At 42.1% G+C, this 14503-nt stretch overlaps 1 protein-coding gene across 2 annotated transcripts in view; it reads left to right on the plus strand.

Moving 5' to 3' along the window:
* Positions 1–1341: 1341 nt before the first annotated feature.
* Positions 1342–14503, plus strand: part of PSIP1 (PC4 and SRSF1 interacting protein 1) — a 45968-nt gene continuing 32806 nt past the window's right edge. Inside the window, exons 1-4 of one of the 2 annotated variants that reach the window (XM_065745555.1) lie at positions 1342–1529; positions 2388–2464; positions 6041–6179; positions 10696–10812. In XM_065745555.1, coding sequence (XP_065601627.1) covers positions 1458–1529; positions 2388–2464; positions 6041–6179; positions 10696–10812 — 405 coding nt within the window. In that variant the 5' untranslated portion in view covers positions 1342–1457. The remainder of the gene's footprint in view (positions 1530–2387; positions 2465–6040; positions 6180–10695; positions 10813–14503) is intronic. The other variant, XM_065745554.1, reaches the window with a different exon arrangement.

Raw genomic sequence — 14503 nt, forward strand, 5'->3', positions numbered from 1 at the left:
CAGGGTTTATGGGGTCACTCTATTAAGGATTAGCAACAGTTATTGAGAAATGGGGACCCCTGTGGGTTCCAGGGAGTGCCTCTCCCTCCCCAGCCTATTTGACAAATTATTTTCAGGGTCTAGACAAAGATATACTTATTACAAAGGAGCGGCGGCTAGCCGCTTCAGCAGTAGCTTGGCCTCTAGTAATGGCATTACATAAATTAAAAACTGCAAATACTAACATAGAAACTGAAAACCAATTATTGAGGGAACGCATTGAAACAACAGTTGGGTACATTAACGACCAAAAAACCTGGCCTAATGTCCCAACAGGGCAAATACGAAGCTTATCAGTAGAAGACATCCAGAGAAGACATCCAGGATCCAGAAGTAGGACCCAGAAGTAGCAGACCTAGATATTTCAAGAAATAAGATTTCTAAGGTGGTAGATATCGATAGATATCGATCGGTAGATATCGATATCTATCTACAGGGATATCCTAGAAAGGAGGAGCAATACAAGTGGTGACGGTTGAGCAGCAGGGAGAGGCTGAGCTGCCAGCAGAGGAAGCTGAAGGTGCGCGAGGGACAGCGAACAGCCACAGGCCTAGCAAAAAAGCAGCATGCTGTAACGGGTTTGCGCGGTGAGAGACAAACGCAAAAGGCTTATTTGGGACAACCACGGCTCCATTTCTCAGACAGGGACAGATAGATAGATAACTAACTGCTCCGGTCTTGCGAATGGGCGAAACTACTGCTTGGTCAGAGCCTCTGTGCGAGCCAACTGGCGCTAAGTAGCGGAGAAAGCCGGCGGGCCCGCGCCCCCTCCCCCGCCCGGCCGCGCCGGCCCCTCCCCCAACGAGCGCAGGAACGAGCCACTCGCGGCTCTGAGGGGGAACAGAGCGCAGGAAGCCTGCCAAGCCTCCTCTATCGGGTGCGGGCAGACGGCGATCTCCCAGCGGCTTGTCCCCGCCGCCTCTCGGGCGGGCGGACGTCAGGAGCCCAGCAGCCGTCCCCCGGCCGGGCCGCGCGGCGGCCGCCCCTTTTTGCGCCGTGTAGGTGGTACCGCCGCGCCGGGCGGGAGGAAGAGGAGCGCGGCGGCGCCGGCTGCAGGCGGAGGTGGGCTGCGGGGAGGGTGGGAGCGAAGCGGCCGAGCGGCAGATCCCGGCCTTCGCCGGGGTCAGGCGGTGCGGCCGTAAGGCGGGAGTCGTGAGGGCGGGGACTGCAGCTGCGCGTGGCCCGCGCGGCGTGAACGCCTGTGGCGGCGGTGCGGCGTTTGCGGCCGTTGTGCTCGGCGCGGGGGCCCCGCGAGCGCGGAGCCGTTTCCCGCCCTCCGCATCCGCCCTCCCCCTCCCCCCCGCCTCCCCCCGCGGTGTGTCTGTGTCGACAGCGGGGCCTCGGCTGGAGCGCCCTCACCGCGGCCCGGTCCCTGCTCGCGGCGCGGCAACAGGCGGCCTGCACGGCGCTGAGAAAACATGAGCCGAGATTTCAAACCCGGGGACCTCATCTTTGCCAAGATGAAAGGTTATCCGCATTGGCCGGCCAGGGTAAGTCCCTTCACCCCCCCCCCCCCCCCCCCCCCTCATCTCTCGCCTTCCTCCTCGCCCTGCCGTCCCCGTCCTCGCGCAGTGCTCTTGGGCACATGCATGGAGCTTCGCCGCCTGTGCGCTGTCCCGGGGTGAGCTGAGTGCGCTCGCGCTGCAGGCCCCGGGCTCCTCTGCGATGGGTATCGTCGCTTAGCAAACACTGGAGCTGTGAGAGGACCTAATTATACGGAACTACTGTTCTCAGATAACGGCGTTTTGTTTTGTTTTGTTCTACCGAAGGAGACTACCAAGTTATGGCAGGGTTGCTCTTTAGTGCAGGAGTCGTGTATTTCCGTAGCTTTTCCTGTAAAAGAAACTGAGTGTAAGTGCAGAGTTGCCCGATCCTTTCTCCTGTCCTCGCCGCTCCCTCGGGGGTGCCATGGCAAGTCCTGTGGCTGCTCCGGGGCATCCTGATGGTCATGGGCGTGTGAATGGGGCTAATTATGAAACCTTTAGCTAAGATGCTTGGTTAAGAACTTGCAGCTATTTCCTTGGATGAGTTAGCAGCATAGTGTAAAGGTAAGCAATGTTACTGTGCCTTCTGCTGAAGGAGAGATTGCTTTTTGGATAGATTGCTGCTTTTACCTGTAGCGAGCTCATCGCATTGCTCTTTACAGAAACTTAAACAATATATATAACAGCAACACATCCCATATATATATATATGGGATGTGTTGCTATCACATGAAAAGTGTTGTTGCTTCTTACTATTAACATACTGTTCTCAAGACCTACTTTTTTTTTTTTTAAACTTAGAGTTTCCTTTTAGACTGTTAGTAACTCTTGATTGAGTTTAACTGTAGCTTGTCTTTTCCTTAGGTGGATGAAGTTCCTGATGGAGCAGTAAAACCTCCAACAAATAAAATGCCTATTTTCTTCTTTGGCACCCATGAGACGTAAGTCCTTCATACTTAAGGGCCGTGTTTCTTTCTTTCTTTCTTTCATTGGTTCATGTTTTGTTCAACAGCAACTTAAAGACTTAGATGAACACTGTGTATTGTAAGAACTACAGTGTAGCATCTCCTAAATTTCTCTTTTGATAACGTGTTAATTTCATGTTCATTTAAGCTCCTCAGGGGAATGGTGGACTATAACTACATCTGTACTTTTTCCTTCTCAGTAGAGGAACAAATCCTACCTGAAGTGACATGTCTTAAGTTTTTCTTTTTTCATTAATGAAATTTAATGGTAGTTCTGTATATACTCAAAAGCTTTCAAAAATCTGTTTTGAAAGAAAGTGGAATAATAAGCAAGGTAGTTTGCATTTGTTTTCAGTTATTTTTCCCGATAGATGTTTGGGGTCATATTGGTTTATAAGATATTGAGGAAAAATGAGAATGTATCATAGAATATCCTGAGTTGGAAGGGACTCACAAGGGTCGTCGATTCCAACTCCTGGCCCCATACAGGAGCACCCAAAACTCAGACCATATCTCTGAGTGTAGTCCAGATGCTTCTTGAATTCTGGCAGCTTGATACCATGACCACTTCCCTGAGGAGCCTGTACCTGTGCTTAATCACTCTCTGGTGAAGTATCTTTTACTAATATCAACCTGACCCTTTTCTGTTACAGCTTAATTCTGTTCCTTCATGTTCTTTTGCTGATAGTCAGAAAAGATAAGCACCTGCTCATCTGTTCCTCTTATGAGGAGCTGTAGGCTGCCATGTGGCCTCCTCTGGGCTGAACAAATGAAGAGACTTCAGCAGCTCCTCATACGTCTTCCTCTCTAGACCTTTTGTTATCTACTTAGCTCTCCTTTGGACACCTCATTATAATGCCATTTCTGTACTGTGGTGCTCAAAACTGCACATGGCATTCAAACTGGGGCAGCACCAGTGCAGTGTAGAGTGGAATTATCTACTGTTGGGTGCAACAATACTAGAATTTTGCAGTCACACATTTGTTTTGAGGGGACTGCATTCCACTGCTAAATTCTGTTGCGGTTCTGCCCTGTTGAAGAGGCGTGTGTGGAAATCTCATTTGCGGTTGCAAGGTTTCAATACTGTCCCTTTGCTTAGTGAGACACTTATTTTAATGATAAATTTAAGCAATAGAGTAGTTTATCTTTTTTCTTAATTCTTTTTCCAAGATGCTTTGGCAGTTAAAAATACAATATTGTATAGGTTTATCTTCCTTGATGATGGGTATTGTTCTGGATTGATGTTGAATATATAATAGTTCTTTCTAAGTTGAAGGACCTAGATTGAATGAATGTGAAGGAGGAAGAGTTGTAAAAAGATGCTCTGTACCTTCAGAGTATTGTTATTCTGTACTATATAATAAAATAATACTCCTAAGTAATGGTGAGTATTTGAAAACCCAGGTAACTAGTTTAATTGTGTAGAAAGGCCTTGTGTGTTCTGTGGATTCTAGCTGCGTACAAAAATAAATACAGGGGAAAAAGTTTAAAACAAGTCTGACTTGAGAGTAATTATTCCTTGCAATCAGTGAATAATATGAATTCGGTTCTGTAGTTTACTAGGAGCAAGCGTAAACTAGTAGCTTATTGGTCCTGTTGACTTTTCCTGAAGGTGTGTCTAAAAGCAACTAAATCTTTTGGTGTTTGAGTGCAGTGAACAGGTATATGCTTGAAATAGGCTTTGAGGATTTGGGTGTTGGTTTTATTTCCATACTGTTTTAATGTGGCAGCACTACTCTTTTTAAAAAGTGTGTTAAAAAGTAGATGTTGTTTGAATGAATGCTTTATTTGTGCCAGTAGATCATGCTGTTGCAAAACTTGTGCCATAAAAAAGTAGAAGGTCATGTGGAACTGTAGTTTCTAGAGCCTGTATGTTATAGAAAACATCTCTTTTCATTAAGTTTTCTTGCTCTTTTTTGTTGCACAGGGGCTTAAATACATCAACCTTGTATGTTACATTACCCTTTCATGGTAATACTTTTTTGGATCTTGAGGAGTATGGGTAGAGCCATGCAGACCTTGGAAAAACACGGCTCAGCAAATAGAGGAGAAGGGAGGCAATTCTTGCTGTTTTCCCAGTTTCCTTGTTTCCCTCCCCAGTCTTTTGGTCCAGATATGAGGACTTTTACAGAACGTTTCCTTCCTGGGCTGGCTGAATCCTCTTTGACCATCTCTTCTTGCAAAGGGTTGTGTGGTTTGCAATCTAGACTGTCACACAGGTGTACTAAATGCTTTTTATGCCTTAGTGCTGGGCTCCTGGAGTAGGAGGTGCTTAATCTTTCTAGATAAAATGGTGTTCTCTTATAGCTTAGTAGGGTGTCTCTCTAAAGTAGCCCTTCTGAAAGATGATGAAGAAAGTAGGAGAATGGAGTTCAGTAGCATCTGTATCGTCTCCCATGAGGAACTTCTTTAGAAAGCAAGTATCTGTTACTTTTCAGATAGTTGTCTTATGTCAGACAGAGCTGCATCTAGGTGCATAGCAAAGCTAAGATTGAATCACTGAAGTGTCATATTTGTTTTAACAGCATATGAACTGATGCAATGAAATCCTGACTTGAACGTCTTGAGAGTAAGCAGGAGCTATATAAGCTTTGTTCTTCAGCATAAACCAGAATATTTGTCCTCAGTAATTGTTACCCTTAGACAGAAAAGTAGCGTGGATATGGTGACTTTGACATATGAGAAGAGCTAGGCTAATAGCTTTAGTTACACCGTTCTAGAATAGGGATGGTGTTGTTCAGTGGTTTTGCCTCTTAATGTGACAAAGATACATAGGCAGTCTACAGAACTATACTGGGAGACTAAGTAAAAAAAACTCAGTATTTACTTCATCAAGAAGGGAGGAGTCTTAGAATAAGAAACAGTTTAAAGTTTTTATTAAATTCTCTAAATAAAGTAATGTTTCTTTGCACACTGAAAAACTACTGAATTAATGCTGAATTAACATTGCATTCTCCAAGGCTTGAGCAGACAAGTGCGGTCAGCTGTGGGCAGTTGGTTCATTGACATGTTGCTTTTTTCATGTCTGATACACTTCACGATTCTTTTTCAGTTTGGTCTTTTAACTACATTGCCTTTAATTTACCTTCAGGAGACTTTCTTCATTAGATTGTAACTGTTTCTTTTGCTTTTATTTGCTCTCTTGCTTTATATTGCCAGAATTTAAAGATTCTTAATCTTAAATATTAATCTTGTTTCTCTACAGAAGCATGTACTCTTCCTGTTTCTTTGTGAGTTACTTGTTTTTTAGTTGCTTTGCCTCACAGTAGTTGGGTGTCTTAACAGCTACCAACCATCTTAAAATGCAGCATTGGCTGCTTCTTGCCTGGATGCTTCACTCTTCAGGAAGGAAAGAGGCCACTACGGTGCCACTAATGATGAACTTGGGCTGTTGATGGCAGAAGTTGAGAAAACTTAAGATGAATATGTAGCAGATTTTTTGTTGTTCCGTTAAGTTGCATTTCTTTAATTTTTGATTCATATTTTTCCTTTGAAAAGACTATTTAAAACATGACTTTTTTTTCATGGTAACTTTTTCTGTGTCTTTTGAAGGGCATTTTTGGGACCAAAGGACATATTCCCGTACTCTGAAAATAAAGATAAATATGGAAAACCAAACAAAAGAAAGGGTTTTAATGAAGGGTTGTGGGAAATTGACAACAATCCGAAAGTGAAGTTCTCTCATCAACCGGTAAGTTATGCAGTCTGCAGCTGTTACTGTACTATTGAGGGGAAAGAAAAAACGATGTTCTTTGCTGTAGGATAATGAATTACTACTGTCACTCGTAGGTTTATTTTATTTTTTAAATTGGTCTCTAATAAAGACCTTCTAATAAGAGATTTTTTTTGTATAAATAGGGGTTTCTGTTCATATGGTAAGCTCATGATGTATCATTTTGTCTGTTTCAGAATGTGTCTATCACTGTTGAAAGTATGTTTGAAATGCACTTCAGTCATTGTGAAGACTGAGTTTTAAGTAATGTTTGAAACATGGTGATTTTATGTGATCTCAGTCACTTTAGTTCTTACTGTAATCTTAAATCCAAGTACTTATCTCCAAAAACACCTTTATAAGATTTAACTACATGCTTTCATAGCGTACTGTCTTGTCCTTGTAGTAGCTGGAAATAATGTGACACTTGCCTTTAACCCTTTAAAAAGTCACATGACTTCGTTGATTAAATTTTTGTCAGTAACTCCCTGTTTCAAGCCCTTTTGGTAAATGTCCAAAGTTTCAACTGGAATTTAATTCTACCCATAAGAAGACCCAGAATTCCTTTTAAAAGGGGAAAAAAAAATCCCTTATTAATAATTTTGTGTTGGTCTTCCTTCTCTGAACATTCTGTTGACTTTTTCTATATACAGTGGGTGCTGATCACGTGGTGGGGCCTCTAGGCAGTCCTGCAGTGGCAATAAAGAGGATAGATGTCTTTATTTGCTGCTCCTATATGACGTGCCAGATTGCCATTTCTTTACTATTTAATCCCTCCTCCATAACATGTCCCAGATTACTGTCTCTTTACTACTTTACTAAGATGGATGAAGAGTTAATAAGCTTCTTAGGTAGAGTCAGCAGAAAAGAGGAGGTACTCTGAATTTACCTGTTCTCTGCTTCTGGGTGTGAGAAGATGCTAGTTTCCTGATCCCAATGAGAAGGAATGTATTAGTAAAGGATGGGTTTTTTGTGTGTGTGCTACTGAAATGAGTCAGTGTACGGTTTGCTCTCTTTACTTTGTGATAATAGACATACTGCCTGAGTGGTTGAGGGAGTTGTGAACCACAACTGAGTTGTATGTTTTTGTTGTTAAAACTGACTGATAACCTGAACAAAACAAAAAAAACAGCAAGATCTTCCAGTGTATTTTTTTTCTAATCAGGGATTAGTGCGATTGGTAATTTCAAGTAAACTGTACTTGATTTCATAACATCTTAGACACTTCTATGTACTTCTCCAATTGGAGGCAGACAGAGCATGTTGCCAGTGGGTATATACATACTGATTTCTTAGTCTAGCGACTCTTCTGTGGAGGTATTCTTTCTAAATTTTCAGCATGATTTGAATACTTCAGTACTTCAAACCAGCTTCAGTGGTAGCTCTTTAATAAGCCCTGTGTGTTGTGGGAGGGATCTCTCCAGAGCTGCTTGATTGTTTTTTGTTTTTTTTTAACATTTTCACCTACTGTTTCTTTATTTTAAAACAACAAATTAATTCTGCAAGCAATATTTAAATTCTGGTTCTATAAGTGAACCTTAAAATTACTGGAAAAATAAACCTTACTGAGAGGTGTCTTAATTGTAAAGTAGATGGATTGCAAAGCCACAGTAGCGACTAGTCCACTTATATATTCAATTTTACAGAGTTAATGAAGTCATGTGGTAGTTAAGGTGAAAATTTGCCCACAACTTCAGAAAGCACTCTGTTTTCGTAGCCTTCCCTTTGTATCCTGTGCTATGATTCTTAAAAGCAAGCTTTACTTGGAGCAGATCAAGACCTTAGGATTCAGTGATCTCATCTTCTACTTGCAGGCACTTCTTGATGGTGCTGAAAAGAATATCTGCAAGCGGCAGCTGCGTACTGCCAAAGAAATTGGAATGCAGAACCCAATAAGGGTTACTTAATCTGACATAAAACCACCTGTGAGAACCTACTTGAGAGTTCTTTGTCAATATTTGGTGCTTCCTAATCAATCAGTCGTGACTCCCCAGAGATGTTTTTTCATGGGGAAAAAAACCCACTATTGAATTAATTTTCTGAATGGAATATTACATCACTGTTACCCCAAAGAGCCACAGATTAAATGGAAAAATATCTGACTTTATTCACACGCAACTAGTGATATTTGTGGGGTTTTTTTTGTTTCAATTTTTCTTGTTTTCATGTTATGTGTTCCAATGACCTTTATTTTTTGATACTCGGCAAAGCAACATACAACTCAGAAATCTGAGGTTTCAGAGGTGCCTTCTTTTGTTTTATGTTCTTGTCAGTTGCTTTGGTGTTTGGACTATGCTGCAGCACTCCAGCTGGTGAGGGAGTTGCCTTAGTATCAATAATTTTCTGAGCTGGGGAAATGAGTACATACAAGTTCTTTCTCCTTATAAGAGGATGCTCATCTACCTAATAAAAAAAAGTAATCAGAGTCACAGTTAGTAACTAAAAGCCTTCTGGGAGTAGTGGCTCTAGACATTTTAGTCTGGGAAGGAAATAGTTTGAGTATTAGATGTAACTATTTGTATCGTTTGTATAAGATTTAAGGGAAGCAGGTTGGTAGAATGAGGCTTAAAAGCTAAAAAGAGCTTTTAAAGCCATGAGCAACAAAACTGTCTCAAGTCAGGGAATTTTGGAAAAATTTAGCTGATTAACACAAGGGTTTTTTTGTTAGTGATGTGCGCAAGGAGAAATTAAATATGTGAAGAATACATCAGCTTCCATCTGTGTTGCTGCTTCCCTTTTTCTGTTCTCTGGTTCACTTGGCATATATTATAGTCAGTCCCTGAGATGAGGCAGCAGAGGTGTGTTTACTTCTGCTGATCCTTTTCACTTTTTTCTTCTATGGGTGGGCTCCTCCAGAACTGTGGTCCCCTTTTTGCCTCAGTTCTCACAGCCTCTTTGGGCTCAGGCCTGGCTGGGAGCACACCTGTTGTGCCTCTTTTTTTTTCCCTCAGTATGTCTCCTGCTCTGGCCTTACTTCTTCACTGGCATCCCTAATGCCCTGCACAGGCATCAGGTCTGTGATCAGGTAATCCCTCCTGTTTTATCTCTCTTGCCCTGCTTGGACTCTGACCTTAGCATTGGTTTCTCTCCAACCTGGGACAGTCACGTCCCTCCCTAAGCCTTGAGTCCAGCGGTGCCCTGGGCCCTGTGGTGTTGTGCAGAGCTGACAGGCTGAGGACAGCCCCTCAGGGCTCTCCAGCCACTTGGGTAGGGCCCAGACCTAGAAATCTACCTGCCCCTTGTGTCCAAGATAGTGTGAGAGATCAGTGTAGTAAGCAAGTGATCTTGAAAGTGAAGACAAGGTGACTGAAGATTTGGAGGGTTACTCAAGTAAACTGTTAAATGAAGACTTCTCTGAAATATTTTAAAGTAGGGCAATATATTAATGCCTACTAATATGTTGAGGTAGTTGAGTAAACGTGCATTTCTTAGCTACGTTCTCTGAGATGAATGTACCTGAAGAATTCCCTATGTCGATGTGTGTGATGTACACATCACTATTTGGCCTAAGAAAACTCAAAATATTCTTAGAACTAAGTGAAGGACAGTTGCTGGACAGTAGTGGGGGAGACAGTTCCATTGTCAGTCTGTAAATGGAGTGTGAGTAGGGAATTGTGTCATGCCTCTGAGAACATAAGATTAGGGGGGAGGTAGTCACATGGACATATTGGCAAAACTGAGCTTTTATTTTGGATGCCAGACAGTGTTAAAAGTGCCAGACTTGTCAGCTAGTCATAGGGTGAGATTTATTTATATTTTTTTCTTTATCTCTTTTTGGGTATATCTTTTCTTAAGTTCTTCCTCAGAGCTGCATTTTCAGTTTAACAGCCAGAGCGAGCTGGAATGTTCTGAAAGCAGTATTTATACATAGCAGATGTTGCTTGTAACTGCTAGTAATGGAAGTGGAGGGTAGGAAGGAGCTTGTGGCTTGGGCTGAAGTCCAAAACCACATCCTCGGGAGGATTTATAAAGAGTCAGGGGAGTTCTGCCAGCTTTGTTTGAAGGATATTTAGGAGTGCAAATGCTACCCATAAAGTAATAGAAAGAAAAAGAGTAATTTTGACTTCAGCTCATTTATTTCTGTCTTTGACTTTCATTCTTTAGCCTTTGTTAAATTTTCTTTGCTCCTTTCTTCAGGAGCAAGTAGCTAGTTCTTCTTCACTTTACATTGATAGCTCATATAAAAAACATTCATTGACAGGAGTCTTGGTAGTCTAATTTAACTGAAACCTTTCTTAATTCTGCATGAGAAAAATCTTACTTTGCGGTAGTTTTTATCCTTATTGCATCAGAACTTGAATGTGTTTCATGAAAGTACAGCCTAAACTGAAACATGAAGGAAATGAAAAAAATGGCATATTCCTGTAGTTCTAGTAAGTGGTTCCTTATGGTGATGTTTTTTTTAGTAACTTACAGGTGATAGGGCATCTCTCACTTTACTTATTCTGTAGTCCAGTAAAGGATTTACATTTCAATTGTGATTTCTCTACTGAAGTCCCATCCAGCTGTTAACACATCAATCAAGGAAACTGTTCAGGAAAGCGGTCAAGAGACTGTGGAGGGAAGTGAAGAAAAATCAGGAGCCAAGAGGAGAAAGCCTGCTATCCCCAAGGTAAGTTACTGAATTCATGTTTTGTTTTACTAGAAGTCTATCAAGTAGATATTGTATTGCTAGATCTTAATAAAAGTATATAGCTTTAGTCCCTTAGCTGTATTGCCTTCTTTTGTTTATTTGCTTCAGTGTATTAGCATTTTTATCATCCAGTATCCCTTGCAGGCATTTTGCATGCTTTTCAAAATTAGTTTCTTCTCTGATCAATATTTTGTGGTCAGAATACACTTAAATTATGTGGAGTATTTCTTACACATGTGAGATTCAAAATTGTCTCCAAGGTTTATCTTCACCTTCTTTTCGTTGAAACTGTTTAATACCATAGTCTAGTGCAGCTGCCTCTTCTGTTACTTCTAAAGACTAGAAGAGCATTGGAGTTGGTCTAGGCTAAAGGGGTTTTCAGTATATTTGCCTGAATAATTGTAACAGTCAGCTTGAATTAATACACACAGTGATGTGAGTGGATGTACGAGATAATAGTATAAATAGGTACAAAAGATAAGCTGCATCAATTGAATGCTGGATCAAAGAAGTGTCTTCTGAGATAATCAGTTTATGCTGACAATGTTTAACTTAGTTGATGTGTAAAATTAAAACCTGAAATTAGATTGTGTTCTTAAGTATACTATAGTCATACTAAGTAAAATGCCTTTCTGCCTGAAATCTTAATTTAGCTTACTGCTGCTGTACGTAGTCCATGTTTTAAGAGGAATCTTCTTAGTTTGCCATGCATTTAATGATAATACCACACGATAAAACTGCATCACATAACTTTACTTTCAGCTGTTGAATATTTTGTGTAGCTTATGTCTGTATGGTACAGAAAAGTCATTTGTCATCTCTTCTTAGTTTATTTAGGCCAGAATCCTGAAATGAAAAAGCTGTTAAGCAGATGAAACTGATAAGTTTATGGCATCTCATTTATTTCTAGCTTGCTTCTGGGAATTGCTACACTACAGGGCAACCAGTGCTTTTAATTGTCTCTTTTGAACAGACTTGCTGTATTGTAATAGTTTTCCTTTTGATTATTTGCCAAGTTTTAGTGTAGTTTTTCTGCTGGTGTAGGCAATTGTCCTTTAGTATTGAATCACTTTCGAAACAGAAAAATTGCCAATGTACTTAATAATGCATATTGAATCCCTTGTGGATGATTGATATCTAGGGGCTGTAAGCTTGTTTTCCAAAAAGGGGAAAAAGACTTGAGTTTAGTAAATAAAATACTAAAAAAAAATTTATTTATTATATTATAAAATTATTACGCTGTTGCTATACCAAAATGTAATACCCAGAGTTATCTATGATTTTATGATTGTGTCTGGATGGAGACTGGATATATTTGAGTTGTTTCTCCCAGTTTCTTGTTGCTTTGAGTGTTTGTAATTTCATAGAATGGTTTGGGTTGGAAGGGACCTTTTGAGATCACCTAGTTCCACCCCCCCTGCTATATGCAGGGACATCTTCCACTAGACCAGGTTGCTCAGAGCCCCATCCAGCCTGGACTTGAATGCTACCAGGAAGGGGGCATCCACAACCTCTATGGACAACCTGTTCCAACGTCTCACCACCTTCACAGTAAAGAACTGCTTCCTGATACCTAGTGTAAATCTACCCTCTTCCAGTTTGAAACTTTGCCATCATCCTGTCACTACGTGCCCTAATAAGAAGTCCCTCCGCAGCTTTCTTGTGGGTCCCCTTCAGGTACTGGAAGGCTTCTTCTCTTCTCCAGGCTGAAGAGCTCCAGCTCTCTCAGCCCCTCCTCACAGGGGAGGAATTCTAGCCCTCTGATGATCTTTGTGACCCTCCTCTGGACCTGCTCCAACAGCTCCATGTCCTTGTGCTGGGGGACCCCAGAGCTGGACTCACTACTTCAGGTAGGGTGTCATGAGAGCAGAGAGGAGGAACAGAATTACCTCCTTCAACCTGCTTAACATGGTTCTCTTGATGCAACCCAGGATAAGGTTGGTCTTCTGGGCTGCAAGCACAGATTGCTGGCTTGTGTTGAGTCATCAACTGACACCCACTAATTCTTCTGCTCAGGGCTGCTCTCAAGAACTTATCTTGAGACTACCCTGACTCAGGTGCAAGATGTTGCACTTGGCCTAGTTAACTCTGTGAGGTTGGTTGGCATGGACCCACTTTTCAAGCCTGTCCAGATCCCTCTGGAAGGCATCCCTTCCCTCTAGTATGTCAACTGCACTACTCAGCTTCATGTTGTCTGCAAACTTGCTGAGGGTGCACTCAATCCCCCTGTCTGTGTTGCCTACAAAGATGCTAAATGGTGCCAGTCCGGGCACCAGTCCCTGGGGAAGATCATTCATCACCTGTCTCCACTTGGACATTGAGATGTTGACTGCAACTCTTGAGTGTGACTGTCCAGCCAATTCTGTAATCCAGGGAGTGATCCAGCCATCAAGTGGATTTTTTTTTCCAGTTTGTTGACTAGGATGTCATGTGGGACTGTCACATGCTTTGCACAAGTCCAGATAAATGACATCAGTTGCTCTTTCATCCACTGATGCTGCAACTCCATCATAAAAGGCAACCGGCTTTATCAGGCATGACATGCCCTTGGTGAAGACATATTGGTTACCGCCAATCACCTCATCTTTATTTTCCTTAGTGCCTTAGTAGGGCTTTCAGGAGGATATGTTCAATGGTACTGCCAGGCACAGAAGCAAGACTGACCTGTATGTGGTTCCTTGGATGATTTTTTTTTCTCTTTTTGAAAATGGGGTTATGTTTCCCCTTTTCCAGTGAGTAGGAGCTTCACTGGACTGCCATGACCTTTCAAATCTGATGGATAGTGGCTTGGCAACTGTTGTGTTTTTGTGGTTTTGATGCCGGTATTCCACATCAGAGCATCATGCAAGCAGTTAAGGAGTTAATGCTGTTGGGAGCAGCAGAGGGGAGGTGCTCTGCCTGGGAACGTTCCTCTCGGCTGCCATGGAGGTTCAGCACGTGTGCTTCCCATGCAGTTTTCTCCTTAACATAAGCTCACAGCTTTTGGTTTGGAAATGTTATCTCTCTCTCAATTGTTCAATTTTATTATACTTAGTAAAGTTACCATTCCTTCTCAGATCGTGCTGTTGTTTTTTTGTAGACCCATCTCTTCCCGCTGTTTCCCCCTCCGGAGCACGTGGCTCTGCTCGGGCGGCCACGTGACCACTGATGCAGTTGTTTTTCTTTTTTCTCTCCTCTCTCCCTTCTCAGTTTCCCTTGAGTCACTGTCACGGATAACACCATGACAGTTATTGGTGGAGAACGCGGGCAATGCGGTATTGGTACTCCATTGTAAATCTGGTGCTAAGTGGTCTAAGGGTTTTCATGTACCTTAGAGCATGCTGGCGTCTTTTTAAGCTCCTCATGTTCAGCACCGGCATCATATGTGCATACAGCTACTTTAGTGTGCTGATGGGGTTACCTGCCTCCTGCCTAAACACCCTGTCTAATGTGACCGATTATACGGCATTTGGATTGGTTTCCAGTTACTCTTTTCAGGTCTTTACCCATATTCAGGATACCACCCTGGCAACTGTGTTATTTGATTTTCTGAATGCACTCTTGGCAACAGTAATTTACATCCTTTGGAGGAAGCTTTCCCCAAAACCAGAGAGTGTTGAATGGCAGGGAAGGTGGAAAAAACTAGGAAAGAAATTAGAAGCGTGGGGATCCCCGGTGTTAGGCAATTTTT

The sequence above is a fragment of the Cyrtonyx montezumae genome, unplaced genomic scaffold, assembly GCF_038088225.1.
Source record: "Cyrtonyx montezumae isolate F1298 unplaced genomic scaffold, pur_monq_1.0 scaffold_36, whole genome shotgun sequence".
Classification (NCBI taxonomy): domain Eukaryota; kingdom Metazoa; phylum Chordata; class Aves; order Galliformes; family Odontophoridae; genus Cyrtonyx; species Cyrtonyx montezumae.